At 47.3% G+C, this 13,286-nt stretch overlaps 2 protein-coding genes across 8 annotated transcripts; both read left to right on the top strand.

Annotated features, from left to right (window-relative positions):
* The first annotated feature begins 236 nt into the window (after window positions 1–236).
* LOC122374764 (UDP-N-acetylglucosamine--dolichyl-phosphate N-acetylglucosaminephosphotransferase-like) lies at window positions 237–6,301 on the top strand. 5 transcript variants are annotated; one of them, XM_043353730.1, is made up of 9 exons: window positions 237–345; window positions 787–954; window positions 1,770–1,887; window positions 2,145–2,210; window positions 3,199–3,412; window positions 3,953–4,184; window positions 4,377–4,565; window positions 4,840–5,071; window positions 5,397–6,301. In XM_043353730.1, exons 2-9 carry the CDS (start codon window positions 806–808, stop codon window positions 5,460–5,462), a joined length of 1,266 nt encoding a protein of 421 aa, XP_043209665.1. In that variant the 5' UTR covers window positions 237–345; window positions 787–805; the 3' UTR covers window positions 5,463–6,301. The 5 variants fall into 5 exon arrangements, with proteins under 5 accessions (XP_043209665.1, XP_043209668.1, XP_043209666.1 ...); XM_043353731.1 differs by having other exon boundaries at window positions 289–346; window positions 784–954; XM_043353732.1 differs by lacking the exon at window positions 237–345 and adding an exon at window positions 503–517 and having other exon boundaries at window positions 784–954.
* Window positions 6,302–7,091: 790 nt separating this feature from the next.
* Window positions 7,092–13,214, top strand: LOC122374763 (3'(2'),5'-bisphosphate nucleotidase 1-like). 3 transcript variants are annotated; one of them, XM_043353728.1, is made up of 5 exons: window positions 7,092–7,267; window positions 9,964–10,090; window positions 10,429–10,641; window positions 11,012–11,060; window positions 11,650–13,214. In XM_043353728.1, exons 2-5 carry the CDS (start codon window positions 9,971–9,973, stop codon window positions 12,204–12,206), a joined length of 939 nt encoding a protein of 312 aa, XP_043209663.1. In that variant the 5' UTR covers window positions 7,092–7,267; window positions 9,964–9,970; the 3' UTR covers window positions 12,207–13,214. The 3 variants fall into 3 exon arrangements, with proteins under 3 accessions (XP_043209663.1, XP_043209664.1, XP_043209662.1); XM_043353729.1 differs by lacking the exon at window positions 7,092–7,267 and adding an exon at window positions 7,877–7,882; XM_043353727.1 differs by lacking the exon at window positions 7,092–7,267 and adding an exon at window positions 8,949–9,129.
* Window positions 13,215–13,286: the final 72 nt, after the last annotated feature.

Below are 13,286 nucleotides of genomic sequence, written 5' to 3'. Positions count from 1 at the left end.
GACTCGAACCCGGGCTCTTACAACCGGAAGTTAAACTCTACCAACTCATAGCTGCGGGACAGGGTCATTCCTGATGGTCTTTTAGGAGAGAAAACATAGAGAGTAAAGAGCATTTAGAAAACGACCAGACGAAAATTAAGGTCACTTCTCACTTATGTGGCACACCGAGTAAGTCCTATTGTTACTAGTATCACAATAAATAAAAATGCAACTTTTGATGCACGTATACATAAAAGCTTTATTATCTATAGAATTTGGTACCATATTTGGTAGCATTATATGAATGCAAACACTGCGCAGCTTTTACGATTTCGAATATTCACGTCGTGCGTGTGCGAATTTATATGTAAGTTTTTATTAATTACCTATGATTTGTCGCTGAAGTTGTAAGAAGTTGTAGAAACTTAATTTCGGATAGTCTTATTTGAAACCGCTCCATTTAATTCCCAGGAGACTGTTGTAAACCCAAAAATTTAAACCATGTAGTGTAACTCAAACTGGTCCCAGTTCAAGTCTAGTCATTTCAATTCCAATTCAAATTTTTTTCGTGTTGGCGAATTGATGGTGAAACATTTTGATTTTATTTTTGAACCATCATAAATTTATCCTTTGCAATTAAATGATACTTTTCCTTTTGTCTGAATCCTTGACCTTGAAGACCTTTGAAAGCAAACTTTGACTTGAACTCAATGCTGCTGAACTTGTCACAGAACGCTTAGGTTGAGGTTGGTGTTTCTTTTGAATTACCTACTTACCTGAAACATCTTTTTATGATTGTTTCAGACTGCTCCAGCATAAACTCAAGATGGATTGGACGATTCAACTTCTGATAAACTTGATGCTTTCGTTTTGTGGATTCATTGCGACCATTCGAGCTGTGCCGAAGATGGGTCATCTTTTTATCAAAGCAAATCTCTGTGGGATAGACATGAGCAAGAAGGAGTCTAAGAAAATGTAAGTGTTGTATTGTGGACTGGTGTGTTAAGCATTTCTAAATCTGCATTTTGATTCAGTTTGCTTGAAACTGAAATGTATTTTAGGCAGTTAATTATTTGAGGATGTTATTTAGTAGGTACCTAACCAATTCTTGTGTGAATAAGGTTCGCTTACATTATTATTGAATGTGCATTGTGCTATGCTGATGAAAAATTGCTGTGTCTACATTTTTTATGCTTTTTGCTACAGGAATTATTGAACTTATTTTAAGAAGTCCCACCCAACCATCCTTCTCCCCATCATCAATAGATAAATGATGCATTGTTTTGATGCACTTAAACAATAATCATTCATTCAGTAGCATACACCTCAGGGAGTTAACAAGACATGATATTAGCTGCTCAGACTGTTCCTACAAATTCTGATGATCATTGGTCATTGCTGCTTGTTATATGCTATTTGTTGATAAAAATGTGTCTCAGTGTTCCATTTTTCAGACTTTTTGGTGGCAAATCACACCTAATGGGGAAAATACTTTCATTTCTAAAATATGAATGACCGACTTCACTTTATCTCTGAAAAGCGTTTCATGTATTCCCAACAGTCAGTTCACATGTCACTTGACAGTTGATGCACCCACATCCTTTTGCTCCACACCCTGTCAAGATCCTGACATGAAATCCTGGTTTATCAGTTGGCATAAAAATTGGCATTGCACCATTTTGCAAAAATACTTCAGCTATTTACTTTCTTTTTTCTCATCCTAGGATTTTTTCTTCATCGGCACACCCAACCATTATCCAATTTTAGAACACTGATGTGTCTCTTTGCAGTCCTGAAGCAATGGGAATTGTTTGTGGCTGCATCTACCTGATTGTTGTCTTCATATTCATCCCAGTCCCATTTGGAACATATATTGTCTTCAATCAAGAGGGGTTTCCCCATGAAAAGGTATGAATACATTATGTGTCATTTAGATAGTTATCTATCTTATTTAACCAATAGATATCGTGGTGTTCACTGTTCAGTTATCAGTTTTACCTACTATTGAATTTCATTTGATTGGTCTTTCTCTAATATACATTTTCTGTTCAGTAATTGCTAGTAGTGAGTTCATATTATGGCACAACTCAAATGTTCATATAATTTTTGCACATGCATTAATCACTTCCATGTCAGCTAACCTGCTAACCTGCTCTGTCCTGCAGGAGAATAATACTTCTGCTAGCGGTGGTGGTTGTAGCCCCTATGTTCTTGCTGCTAGTTCTGGTGCAGTAAGTTCTGTGCATACCTTTTGCATGATAACTGGGTGTTGCCTGAGATTATGTGATGTTTATTTGTGTTGATGTTTATCTGCTTCAGCTGTTTCAGAACTTGAGCCAGCATCATGATTCAGGGAGTGAAATAACATAACAGCTGAATGGGATGTAGCTGAGCAGTAGAATTTATAACTTCAGCTGTACTAATTGTGTAAGGGTGTAACCAGCTCATCTGCCTGATTTTCTGTTGCCGCTATGCATGAATCACAACTTTTAATGCACATGACATTCCATATTGCTACACTCAGAGTTGACAATGTTATTTCTGTATTTCTTGTTCTTTCTTCAATGCAGTATGTTTACCATTTACCTCTTCTTATCCATAGTGGGTTTAAGTTAACCATTTCGATCAGAGAATGTGTGAAAGTGTTTTGTGATTTTTTAATAATTATTAGGATGTATTGTGTTCTGCATGTAATCATTGTGCATGGTCCATGCCTGTAAATTGTCCTTGTCTGTTAGAGGCCAGTGCAATGACCATTGACCTGTGGACACTCTGAATGCTAATTGAAATCTCAGCAATTTCATGTGTCCATCTCTTCAGTCAACTGTTTTTAGTGCCTACCTTCTTACATGTCATTATCTTAGCATATTTTCCTGAGTTATGTGATAATTTGTTATTATAAATTGCACCTCAGGTTTATCTCTTAGAAGCTTATTTGTGTTTCAAACATACTTTCTACAGCCAATATTAGTCATGCTCATTAATATTAGCTTTTGAGTGCCGTGAGATTATCCGTCCTCTTCACCTGCATTTTATAGACATACCCAGATATCAGAATGCTACAGAACACAGCACTAGAATTATACATTCTTATGCCCATCATTCTTGGCATTTGTAGACTCACCATGAAGTTGAGAATGACAACGTTTTAGGACATTTCTTCACTTTTATAATCCCATTTACCGTCATTTTTGTGTTGCTCGCCCCTCACGCGCACAGTTCGTGGAGCTGCTGGCGGCGCTGCTCTCCATCTGCTGTATGCTGCTGCTCGGCTTCGCCGATGACGTGCTGGAGCTCAAGTGGCGCCACAAGCTGCTGCTGCCCACTGTGGCCTCACTGCCGCTGCTGATGGTGTACTTCGTCACCTACAACGGCACCACCATCATCGTGCCCAAGCCGCTGCGCTTCCTGGTCGGATACAGCCTGAATCTGGGTGAGACGGGATGGGGTTACGGTGTGAATGACACTGGAGGGGTGTCAGTGTCATGTTAAATGGAAGAAGGCGAGGCGGGAATGGGATGTTGAGACTTAGCTACTGGTCGTCTCATGCACTGGTCGTCGACCACTACATTCGCTATTGCTTCTGCTGCTGCTGCCTAGTTTCCCGAAAGCTGAAACCGATCACCGACTACTGCTGCAGGACTATGGAGGAGTTCCGGGGCTTTACAGTTCAGGGGCGATGTCTGGTGGCAATGGACTGTAAGCCAGACTAGAGGGCGCTGTTCCCGACTACTACTCCTAACATGCAGTCCTCCGCCGTTTCTCACAGTACATACAGTGTTCCAACACCAATTGTTGATTATTTCGTACAAATATAGACAATCGGTCTTTACTGCCACATAATTGCAAGTTGTCATTCTCAGTTTTTGTCGCAACACTACCCAAACTATCGGTAACTGTTTGTCCCCGGACCACACGTCCACCATTTCGCCGTTTGCCGTGAGTGACGTCCTGTCTCTGGTCCCGCCGTCAGGTCCGCTGTACTACGTGTACATGGGCATGCTGGCCGTGTTCTGTACGAACGCCATCAACATCCTGGCCGGGGTGAACGGTCTGGAGGTGGGCCAGTCGGTGGTGATAGCCGCCTCGCTGCTGGCACACAACGTGGCCGAGCTGGGCGGACCGCTGCGCGACACGCACCTGTTCTCACTGTACCTGCTGCTGCCGTTTATTGGTGTCAGCCTGGCGCTGCTCTATCACAACTGGTGAGGGAGATAGGACTACTCTACCACATATATACTGGTGGTGAAGGTGCATTCAATGTTATCATCGTTGAAAAGTTTCAATTTGCTTTACTGCTTTACTATGCCATACATTTGTGTCATCGGATATTGCTGCCGCTCAGTCAGATGGTGTGAATGCCCAGAGAAGACGTCGGTTTCGTTTCTCCCCGGCAGGTACCCGTCGGCTGCGTTCGTCGGCGACACCTACTGCTACTTCGCCGGCATGACGTTCGCCGTCATAGGCATCCTGGGCCACTTCAGCAAGACGATGCTGTTGTTCTTCCTGCCGCAGATCGCCAACTTTGTGTACTCTGTGCCGCAGCTGTTCCACTTCGTGCCGTGTCCGCGTCACCGGCTGCCCAGGTTAGTGAAGGCGGGTGCTCGTTCATTCCACTTCGTGCACGGTTGCAGTGTTGCAAAGAACTTCTCCCCGAAGTGTGTCACAGTCTGCTATGTGATAATATAGGCAGCCCTGGAGAAGCTGTCTCATATTAATTAGTTTGTCTTATATCCAGCTCACAAAACGTCATCAAGGTGTGAAAATTTCATTGCGATCACTCTCTAGTTACATCGGGTTTACAGCGTCATTTTTCCCACTCCCCTGACAAGTGACACCTCTCGCCCTCCCCTCCCCCAGGTACGACCGCAAGACGGACCGTCTGCACATGTCCACCTCCACGTTCCGGATGTCCTCGCTGCGCTGGCCGGGCCGGCTGGCCCTGCGGCTGGGCCACGCCGTGGGCGTGGTCCACCTGACGGAGAGCGGCGGCATGACCACCTGCAACAACCTGACCATCATCAACCTGCTGCTGAAGCTGGCCGGGCCGCTGCACGAGCGGCGCGTCACACAGGCGCTGCTGGCAATACAGGTGCGTGCCGGGGAGAGATTGCCGTCAGGTCGAGCCGCTGTGTGTCATTAGAATGGTGAAGGCTTTCAGTTGATGTGAATGGGATGAGACAGGTTGTTGGAGAACGTGAGGTTCTGACTGTAACATTGCCAACTTGACGCAATCAGGGTCGTTCATGGAATGTGTGCTGTTCATTTTTAATGATGTTATAAAGCAGCTTCCATGTTCAACAGGATGCTACCTACGGCATATCGGCAGTCCTCTATCATAACGCTGTTCTGTACACGGCTATCGAGCATGTATCATAAATCAATATCCTGCATAAGTCTGTTTGTTTTGCCCGCAGGTGATGTGCAGCTGTTTGGCGTTCGTGATACGCTACCCGCTGGCCAGTCTGTTCTATGACGTGTGACGTCAACACCCGTGACGTCAGCTCAGTAATGTGCTTCACGTCTTTTACGACTGACGTCCGTCCGAAGACGTAACACTGTTCTACCCGTGACGAGAGTATTTGCCAGGCTGTAGGCCACCAAGAGGCTATAACCGGGAGAAGTTAGGGTGCACTGCCCTGAATGGAACGCTAGAGGAACACTCAGGGCGTCAAAGCCGGGCATTTGTTGTGTTTGTGTATGTTATGGCCGCTGTGTCAGGGCATTATCCAAAGTCACGGTTGTTGTTGATGTCGCACTCTGTCCTGGGGAGCTCTGCCGGTGGTATCACGGCAGCTCTGCCGGTGGTATCACGCTCAGCAGCGCTGCTGCTCCTCGTGCGATGATACTCGTGATACTGCCTCTGCGCGGCTCGTCCAGTGATACCGCGACCGTCTTAGCTCGGGTTTCCAACTTCCAAGGTAGTTTATGGCTTCGAATGGGTTTGGAGCAGTTGTGTATGCACTAGGGAAAAGTGGGAGAGATACTTAAGTATTTAATGCGTGCTTTGTGTTTGTGTCTGTGTTAATGGCTGCTCACAGGGGCACTACAGTTTTGGGACCCCATAGTCCTTACAAACCGCTGCTTCTCAGCGATATGCTCGAACTTGGAATGCTATGGTGCTGTCTTGCACCATATTTTGGCGTATCTGCGTATCACCAAATCTGGCAGATAGTTGTGTTGCCTTCCTTCACAATTGCATATGTCGGTTGTGTCTCCGATTAGACTCGCACGGTTTTATGCATTTTACTTCGCAATAGCATCGGTTGCTGTGGTGCATTGTGATACGCGAATGGATAAAATATGAAGACACCGATGCATCGCAATTCGTGTGCGAACTATTCAGCGTGAGTTACGCTTACGGTGGGTTTGGACGGGCGATGCATTGTTCCGCACCACAGGTACCGCACGAGGCTGTCGGTTGCCGAGACCGGCGGGCTACCCACCGGGCTTGCAGCGTTCAAATGCAGATTGTCGGTGATATGTTACGGCGTATTGAGCAGGCCATTGGCTCATATTCCAGCTCACAATATTATATACCGTACTAAGACGCAGTTACGGCCTTACGGGGTCAGGGTGCACGGTAGGGGAGGTTTGTTATTGTTGAACCACAATCGGTGTGAGTTGTAACTTGTAAATACATTGTGTCCTTTAAATTGTCCGAAAGTATTGACCTCAAACGACGAGTTTATCTGTTGGTCGACCAGTAAGCGTTGACCTCGGGACAGCGGTGGCCTAAAAATAGGGCTTGCTCGCAATTTGTGGCAATAACAGCTGAATTAAACGTTAATTTGACCACTGAGGACATTATAAGCCCATGCGTGAGTGATTACCCCCTCCCCCCATTTTAACTAGGATTATTACGCTACGCAACGATACTAATTTTTTTTTTTAAATCCGTCAGTGGAGGCAAGGTTACTGAGGGGGGGGGATGTGGTCAAAATGTTTTTATTTGGGAGTTATAGGGAAATATGGAAGCAAATTTGGAAGCTCATTACCTCGACGGATGTACCGCAGCTGCTCCGAAAAATATTATTCAATTTGGACGATGCTGAAGATATTTGACAGAAACGCTTAGAAACGCTGCACTTGATTTGCTGCATACGTGGACAGTCACCTGCTGTCATAGTCGCTGAACACCTTAATATATGCCCCAGACTGATGTGCGTTGCTCAGGCTCTTTCTTTCTCACTTTGACTTGCTTTCTCATGATATCCGTTCAGCTCAAGCATTTCAAATTTAGGTGGTAGGTGGAGAATTTGCAAATTGAAATAGAATAACGATAAAGGTGAGCCTTTATGTTTTTTTTCTGAAATGCATGTTCATTTCAACAGTTTCTTTTCGAGGGTTTTCATTTTTGCCGCTGTGTCATTTCCGTCTTTAACTTTGAGATGATCTTGAAGCGAATAATAATAACTTGAACTTCAAATTTAGGGCTCTTCAGTCTTCCCACCAGAAGCAAAGTCAACTACAACATGACCTAGCCTACAACATGTCTTTAAAGTTTTGATCAAAGCTGCTAAAATTTTCTTTCATTTAACTCGCAAGTTTTTTATTTAAAGGGACACTCCCACCTTAACATTAGTTTTGAGTTGAGATAGCCAAATTGATGGCCATGGCCTGCAAATACCGGTTTGGGCACTCACAACATCGAAAAATGCTTTAATTCGAAGATATGGAATTTCAAACTTGCAGTTTTCGGATTCTAAGGGGCTAATGCATTGGAATGCCCCCTTAGAATTTGTGACGTCAGCGGAGATCTAACGATTTTTAAATCTAAGACTAAAACCATCGTTAACACGTGGTGGTATACGCTGCTTTGCGCGCAACGTCTGCCGCACTTTAAGGCTGCCAAATTATTGCTTCCAAATAAAGTCGCTAGTAACAGGAAAGATCCCAAAAAGTAAACAAAAGTAAAAGCCTAATATCTTGAAAACCAGTGAATATTTTTCGGTGAAATTTGGTAGATATTCGTTTTCGCTCTTTCTGAACCAAGGGACATCACTTTCATGCCAATTCATTAACTTTTTTGAAGGTGGGAGGGTCCCTTTAAATTTGTAGGTAATACCATTCCATGATTTGTGTCTCTATATAGGTTCTTTGTCACAATTCCCACAGACCATAATGGTGAATGATGCTTCATGGTAGGTCCTGGTAATTGATGTGCTATTCAGTAGTGGCGGAACACCTTCAATTAAGGGGGACACTGCTGACTTGGTCCCATTCTTTCCATGCAACGCCTATAGGTAGGGCTGAATGCTGATGTTAAAATGCCTCAAAGGGTGGCACGGTGCCCTGGTGCCCTTCCCGTTCTGCCTCCTATGGTGCTAACTGCTAGTCCAACGTCACACCCAGGAAGGTCAGTCGTGTCATGTCCCTGCATTTTTTTTTTCTAGAAATGTAGAGAAAGAACATACAAGTGGCCTAAGGTGAATTGTTCAACAAGGAGGAGGTATGCTACTTGTGCTACTCATAGTAAAACAATCCACTGTCAGAATTCAGGAACTCAGGCTCATAATGCATGACTGACTAGGAGCTTGATGCTCAAATTTGAGCTCTCATTCTGCTCTGACATGGTGACATACATAACATCTATGACCCTTTTGATATCCATGAGACCATGACGTCATCTGATAGCATTAGAAAGTGGTATTTCTGCTGCATACAATGATGCCAGGTTTTTACTTGACATCGTAGCATCACATTCTGATCATGCATGGAGTCATGGTGCTGTGCAATAACATATGGGACATGCTCAGTTTGGAACCACCGGCTCTTGGCCTTTTAAATGGTATTCACTAGTGTTATTGGGGCAGATTGGCTATGCAGTCAGCCAGCCAGTCGTCGCCGTCACTGATCTCCTCCCGTCTCCAGCCCTCCCATCCTGTCGACAACCCGAAGATGTCGCTCGTGCCCCGGCGTCCGGCGTCGGTCGGCCGTACATTAGTGCACCGTCATCGTTATCATGCGGCTGGAGCGGCGGGCGGGCCGAGTGTGCCGGTCCCCCCGCCACTCACCTACTCCGTGTGTTATCGTCGCGTCGCTGTCGGGCGGCGGTGGGTGGTGGCGCACGGAGGCGGTGTTAGTGTGTGTGCGTGATATTGGCTGGTTGTAGGACCATTGACGGCTGAGTTTCTCGAAAATGTCCGGGTAAGGAAGCGCTACTCTACGCGATGGAATTTTGCGTTCAGTTTAGAGCGATTCAGAATCGCTCGTCTATCGATAAGAGCGACGTCCTCAAACACGATAACAGGATGTGTTATCGGTTGTGAATTGCTGTCATAAACTACGTGAAGCTTCGTTCATTCGAATGCTGGATAATTCTTCATTGGTTCGGCAATGTTACTGGAATGCTCCTATGCGTATTTCGTCGTCGTCTAGCTGGTGCTGTCAGAGATAGTGACGAAATACTGGCGCGTACGGGTCGCGGTAGGTTTTGCACTTCTACATTTCCGATTATATCTCTGAAACTAATCGATCTACGATGAAGCCATTTTACACGATCATGGCCGGCTTGTTACCCAACAAGTCGATCGCATCTTCAACACTTAAAGATATAGCGACGACGAAGATATAGCCTGAAGTACACTAAATTTTCTAGGTGCAAAATCTACCGCTAAAACCCGCGAGACTTGTACCTTCATGAAAGTCATGTCACTCTCATATTAATACAGCACCCAGATAAATTATAACTGCACTTACAGAACAATGCTAACGGCTGTTACTATTAGTTCTATCGGTAAATTTTCGCTTACTTGCTATCCTTGTAACGCCATCCATAACGCCATATATTACGAACCTTATTTCTGGGAGCTGTGCTGTCCCCTTGGCAGGTCGGAGCAAGTGTCTGTTTCATGGTGGCCTTACCCAAGGCCTTACTTACGCATACCTGACAAGTGACATCCCCCTTTCTCGACAGTTCGGAGATGACGTCTGTTCCGTAGCTCTTACCTACAACTGACATATCCCTACCCTCCTCGGCAGTTCGGAGATGACGTCTGTGCCGGCCGTCCAGCGGGTGATGGGCGCCTCTGTACGGATTGCCGACCGGGCTGCCGAGATCATCAGAGGCATCCTCCGAGCCGGAGATCTGGGCATCGTACAGAAAACGGTACGCGCGACGTGCATGTTCGATAGGCCCTACCACGGCGTCAGTCAATTTAGTCAATCGTATGTGAACCGCTACATCCAGCGACCAGCCGATAAGTGTAAACTTGCCCGCGTCGTACTGAGTAGTAAGTAAAATGCGCTACCCTAAATTTAGTGTATGCTCGCCATAAGAAAGAGAAAAAAGAGAAAATACATTTTCCGCTTCAAGATGAGAACTGAGTAGTGCATATGATTTTCATCTCTAAGCCTGAGGGTACATGCCTTCTAAGTGGCGCTTGGTGTCGGTGCTATGTCCCATTCGTATTGCGCACCCTCACTGACCCTCTCTCGCTGCTTCAGGGCATTAACGACCTGCAGACGGAGGCGGACCGGTCGGCGCAGCGCTGTATCGTGGCCAACCTGGCGCGCCAGTTTCCCCGGCTCACCATCATCGGAGAGGAGGAGCCGGACGACCGACCGGTGCCCGACGACTGGATCGTCGAGTCCGGCGCTGACCCGCGCGCGGAGACGCTCCAGTGTCCCGAGGGCCTGACCGGCATCACGGAGGACCAGGTGGGTGGCGGAGGGTTCATGCGTGACTGATGGGGAGGGGATGTGGGCGTTGGTGAGCTTAATGCGACTCATATCGGGACTGAAAGACTGGCTTATGAGGAAGCACAATGCCATTTGGCCAACATTGCAGTTCAGAGGTGGCTCACATTGTCGGAAAATATGAATTACTGCCGTATCACTGAAGTACCGCTGATGGAAATCCAGCATGCAATCCAGCATTTACATGCATTCAGAGATTGATGGGTTGTCCCCGGTCGCTGCGATGTTTTTTCTTGTTTGCTATTGCGTGAACCATTTGAATTTTGTGTTTTTATGAATTATGGGTGTCTACGGTTCATTCTCATTCTTGTGGCATGTTTGCTCGTTTCAGATTGTTGTGTGGGTGGATCCGCTGGATGGAACTAAGGAGTTCACTCAGGGTAAGTTAAACCGACTTCTTTGAACTACAAACGTTTTTCACTTTCCTCCCTGTTTTATTTACATGGAACCAAATGACTTTGTCATAGTGTCAGCCGTCTCCGCGCCTTATTTGCTCGTTGACTTCCATTTGCTTGAGTAGAAGCACGCAAGCTTATAAGCTCAGGCAAACTTAGACCTCTATGCCAGACTGAAAAACCGTCCAAGCTTTCAGACTACTATGTAACAGTGTTTGGACAAGCGGGTTCTTTGAAGATGACTGTCGAGTCAAGCGCGGTATTTTGTCTGAACTGTTCGAGGGGGTGTCAACTGTTCGAGAAACCTCCCTTGTTACAAGGGTTGTTTCCCAACTGGCCTCACTGGCCCTTCACGGTCTGGTACCGTAGATATTGGTGAACTGCTCGTCACGGTGACCGAGCTGCAAGTCGGGCAACCATTAGCAGGCACGTCAGGCCATAGCTGTTTGTTTTCTTGAGTCTTGAAGGGCACCTTGCTAATTCTCGGCATTATTGTAAAGCATCAACATTCTGCTAAGTCAGGACACATTAGGGGTAGTGAGTGATTTCATCCACGTGACCCCGTCCCTCGCAGGCCTGCTGGACCACGTGACGGTGCTGATCGGTATCGCTGCCGGCGGTGAGCCCGCGGCGGGCGTCATCAACCAGCCGTATTTCAACTACCAGCACCCGTCGGAGCCGCAGGGGCGCACCATATTCGGTCTGCGCGGCGGCGGCGTGGCCGGCTTCGAGCCGCGCGCGCCGCCGGCCGACTCCCGTATCGTTACCACCACCCGCAGCCACAGCACGGGCCTGGTACAGAGCGCCCTGCAGGCCCTGCAGCCCGACCAGGTGCTGGCCGTCGGCGGCGCCGGACACAAGGTGATGCTGCTGCTCGAGGGACGCGCGCACGCCTACGTGTTCGCCTCGCCTGGCTGCAAGAAGTGGGACACGTGTGCACCGGAGGCGATCCTCACCGCGCTCGGCGGCCGACTGACCGACATCCACGGCGTCCAGCTGCGCTATGGGGCCGACGTGCAGCACATGAACGCCACGGGCGTACTGGCCACGGCGCCCGGCGTGGAGCACGACTGGTACGTCCAGCACATCCCGGCCGACGTCCGCGACGGCCTCAAACCCAAGTCGGGCTGAGCGGTGACTTGATGCACAGTCTGGCTGAACAGAAGGCGATGTGTCGAGAAACGGCGGCAGAATCACTTCAGACCAAAGTAGAGACGGCGAGTTAAATGGGGGACATCTAGGACAGTCCCATGAGGAGGCCGAGGAGGGTAATAAGGAGTAGTCACAGCCAGGGCTGTGGAGTCTGGATTTTCGCTGATTCCGAATTCGACTCCGAATCCGGCTTTCAGAAATCATCGTCTCCGGTCAGACTGTCAGAACTGTCGACTCCGACCGACTCTGACTCCGCAGCCCTGGTCACAGCAGACACGCGGGACGGGAGAGAGCCTGCCAGACAAGGCGGTAGACGTACGGGTGCGGGTATTCCGACTTCGTCGTCTTCCATTTTTGGGACGTTTTGTTCCCGTCTAAGTATTGCAGTCCTGCCTCAGAAGTCAGAGGTGCTTGAAGTTTATCGATACAATCGAGTGGTTTGGCCTAGTCAGTTTTGTGACACCGTTCATTTGTAATTTTGGATCTATAGTATTGGATCACTTTTCAATAGTCTCTTGACCAGCATGCAGTGGCAGCTTGTGTCGATGCCCAGCTGATAGCATGCTTGTTGTTTTTCACTCTGACGATAATACGGCCCGCGATGAACCCATAGTACCACTCTGGGCTGACCACACGGTCACATGATACCCTATACTCGACAGCCGTTGTTCAATGTATACCGCCGTCGTGGCGGATCGTGCACGTATATCTATTGTCTGTTGTGATCGTCATATATTTTATTTGAAGCGGACGAGGCTGTTTCACGTAGCTCAAGTAGATGTATGTGTGGTATTTAGGCGGCTACCGGCTACCGATCGGTGGTTGGTGCACATATTTGGACCCTGGGACCAATGGAAGCCTTTCACATGGGCGCGGTAACTAGGTGTAATGTTGTTTGCTCTCGCTTTTGTAACGCGAGTTGGTCGTTTGTCTGACTTGGCTATGCCATTTGGTGCAATTGGTGCAAATAAAACGTCACGAGACAACGCCTTGTCTTCAGAGACGCAATCGGCACCAATGGCAACGCTGCCATTCAATCACGGGGTAATATCAAAGGGT

The sequence above is a fragment of the Amphibalanus amphitrite genome, unplaced genomic scaffold, assembly GCF_019059575.1.
Source record: "Amphibalanus amphitrite isolate SeventyFive unplaced genomic scaffold, NRLGWU_Aamphi_draft 001707F_arrow, whole genome shotgun sequence".
Lineage (NCBI taxonomy): Eukaryota > Metazoa > Arthropoda > Thecostraca > Balanomorpha > Balanidae > Amphibalanus > Amphibalanus amphitrite.
The sequence above is the reverse complement of the archived record's forward strand: the minus strand, read 5'-3'. Positions and strand labels throughout refer to the sequence as shown.

Bases quoted from the DNA above. Each gene is read 5' to 3' on its own strand.
- LOC122374764 (XM_043353730.1), top strand. From the start codon at position 806: ATGGATTGGACGATTCAACTTCTGATAAACTTGATGCTTTCGTTTTGT. The intron at 3,413-3,952 runs GTGAGACGGGAT...TCCCGCCGTCAG, and splicing joins CGGATACAGCCTGAATCTGG to GTCCGCTGTACTACGTGTAC. The intron at 5,072-5,396 runs GTGCGTGCCGGG...TTTTGCCCGCAG, and splicing joins AGGCGCTGCTGGCAATACAG to GTGATGTGCAGCTGTTTGGC.
- LOC122374763 (XM_043353727.1), top strand. The intron at 10,642-11,011 runs GTGGGTGGCGGA...TGCTCGTTTCAG, and splicing joins CCGGCATCACGGAGGACCAG to ATTGTTGTGTGGGTGGATCC. The intron at 11,061-11,649 runs GTAAGTTAAACC...CGTCCCTCGCAG, and splicing joins AACTAAGGAGTTCACTCAGG to GCCTGCTGGACCACGTGACG.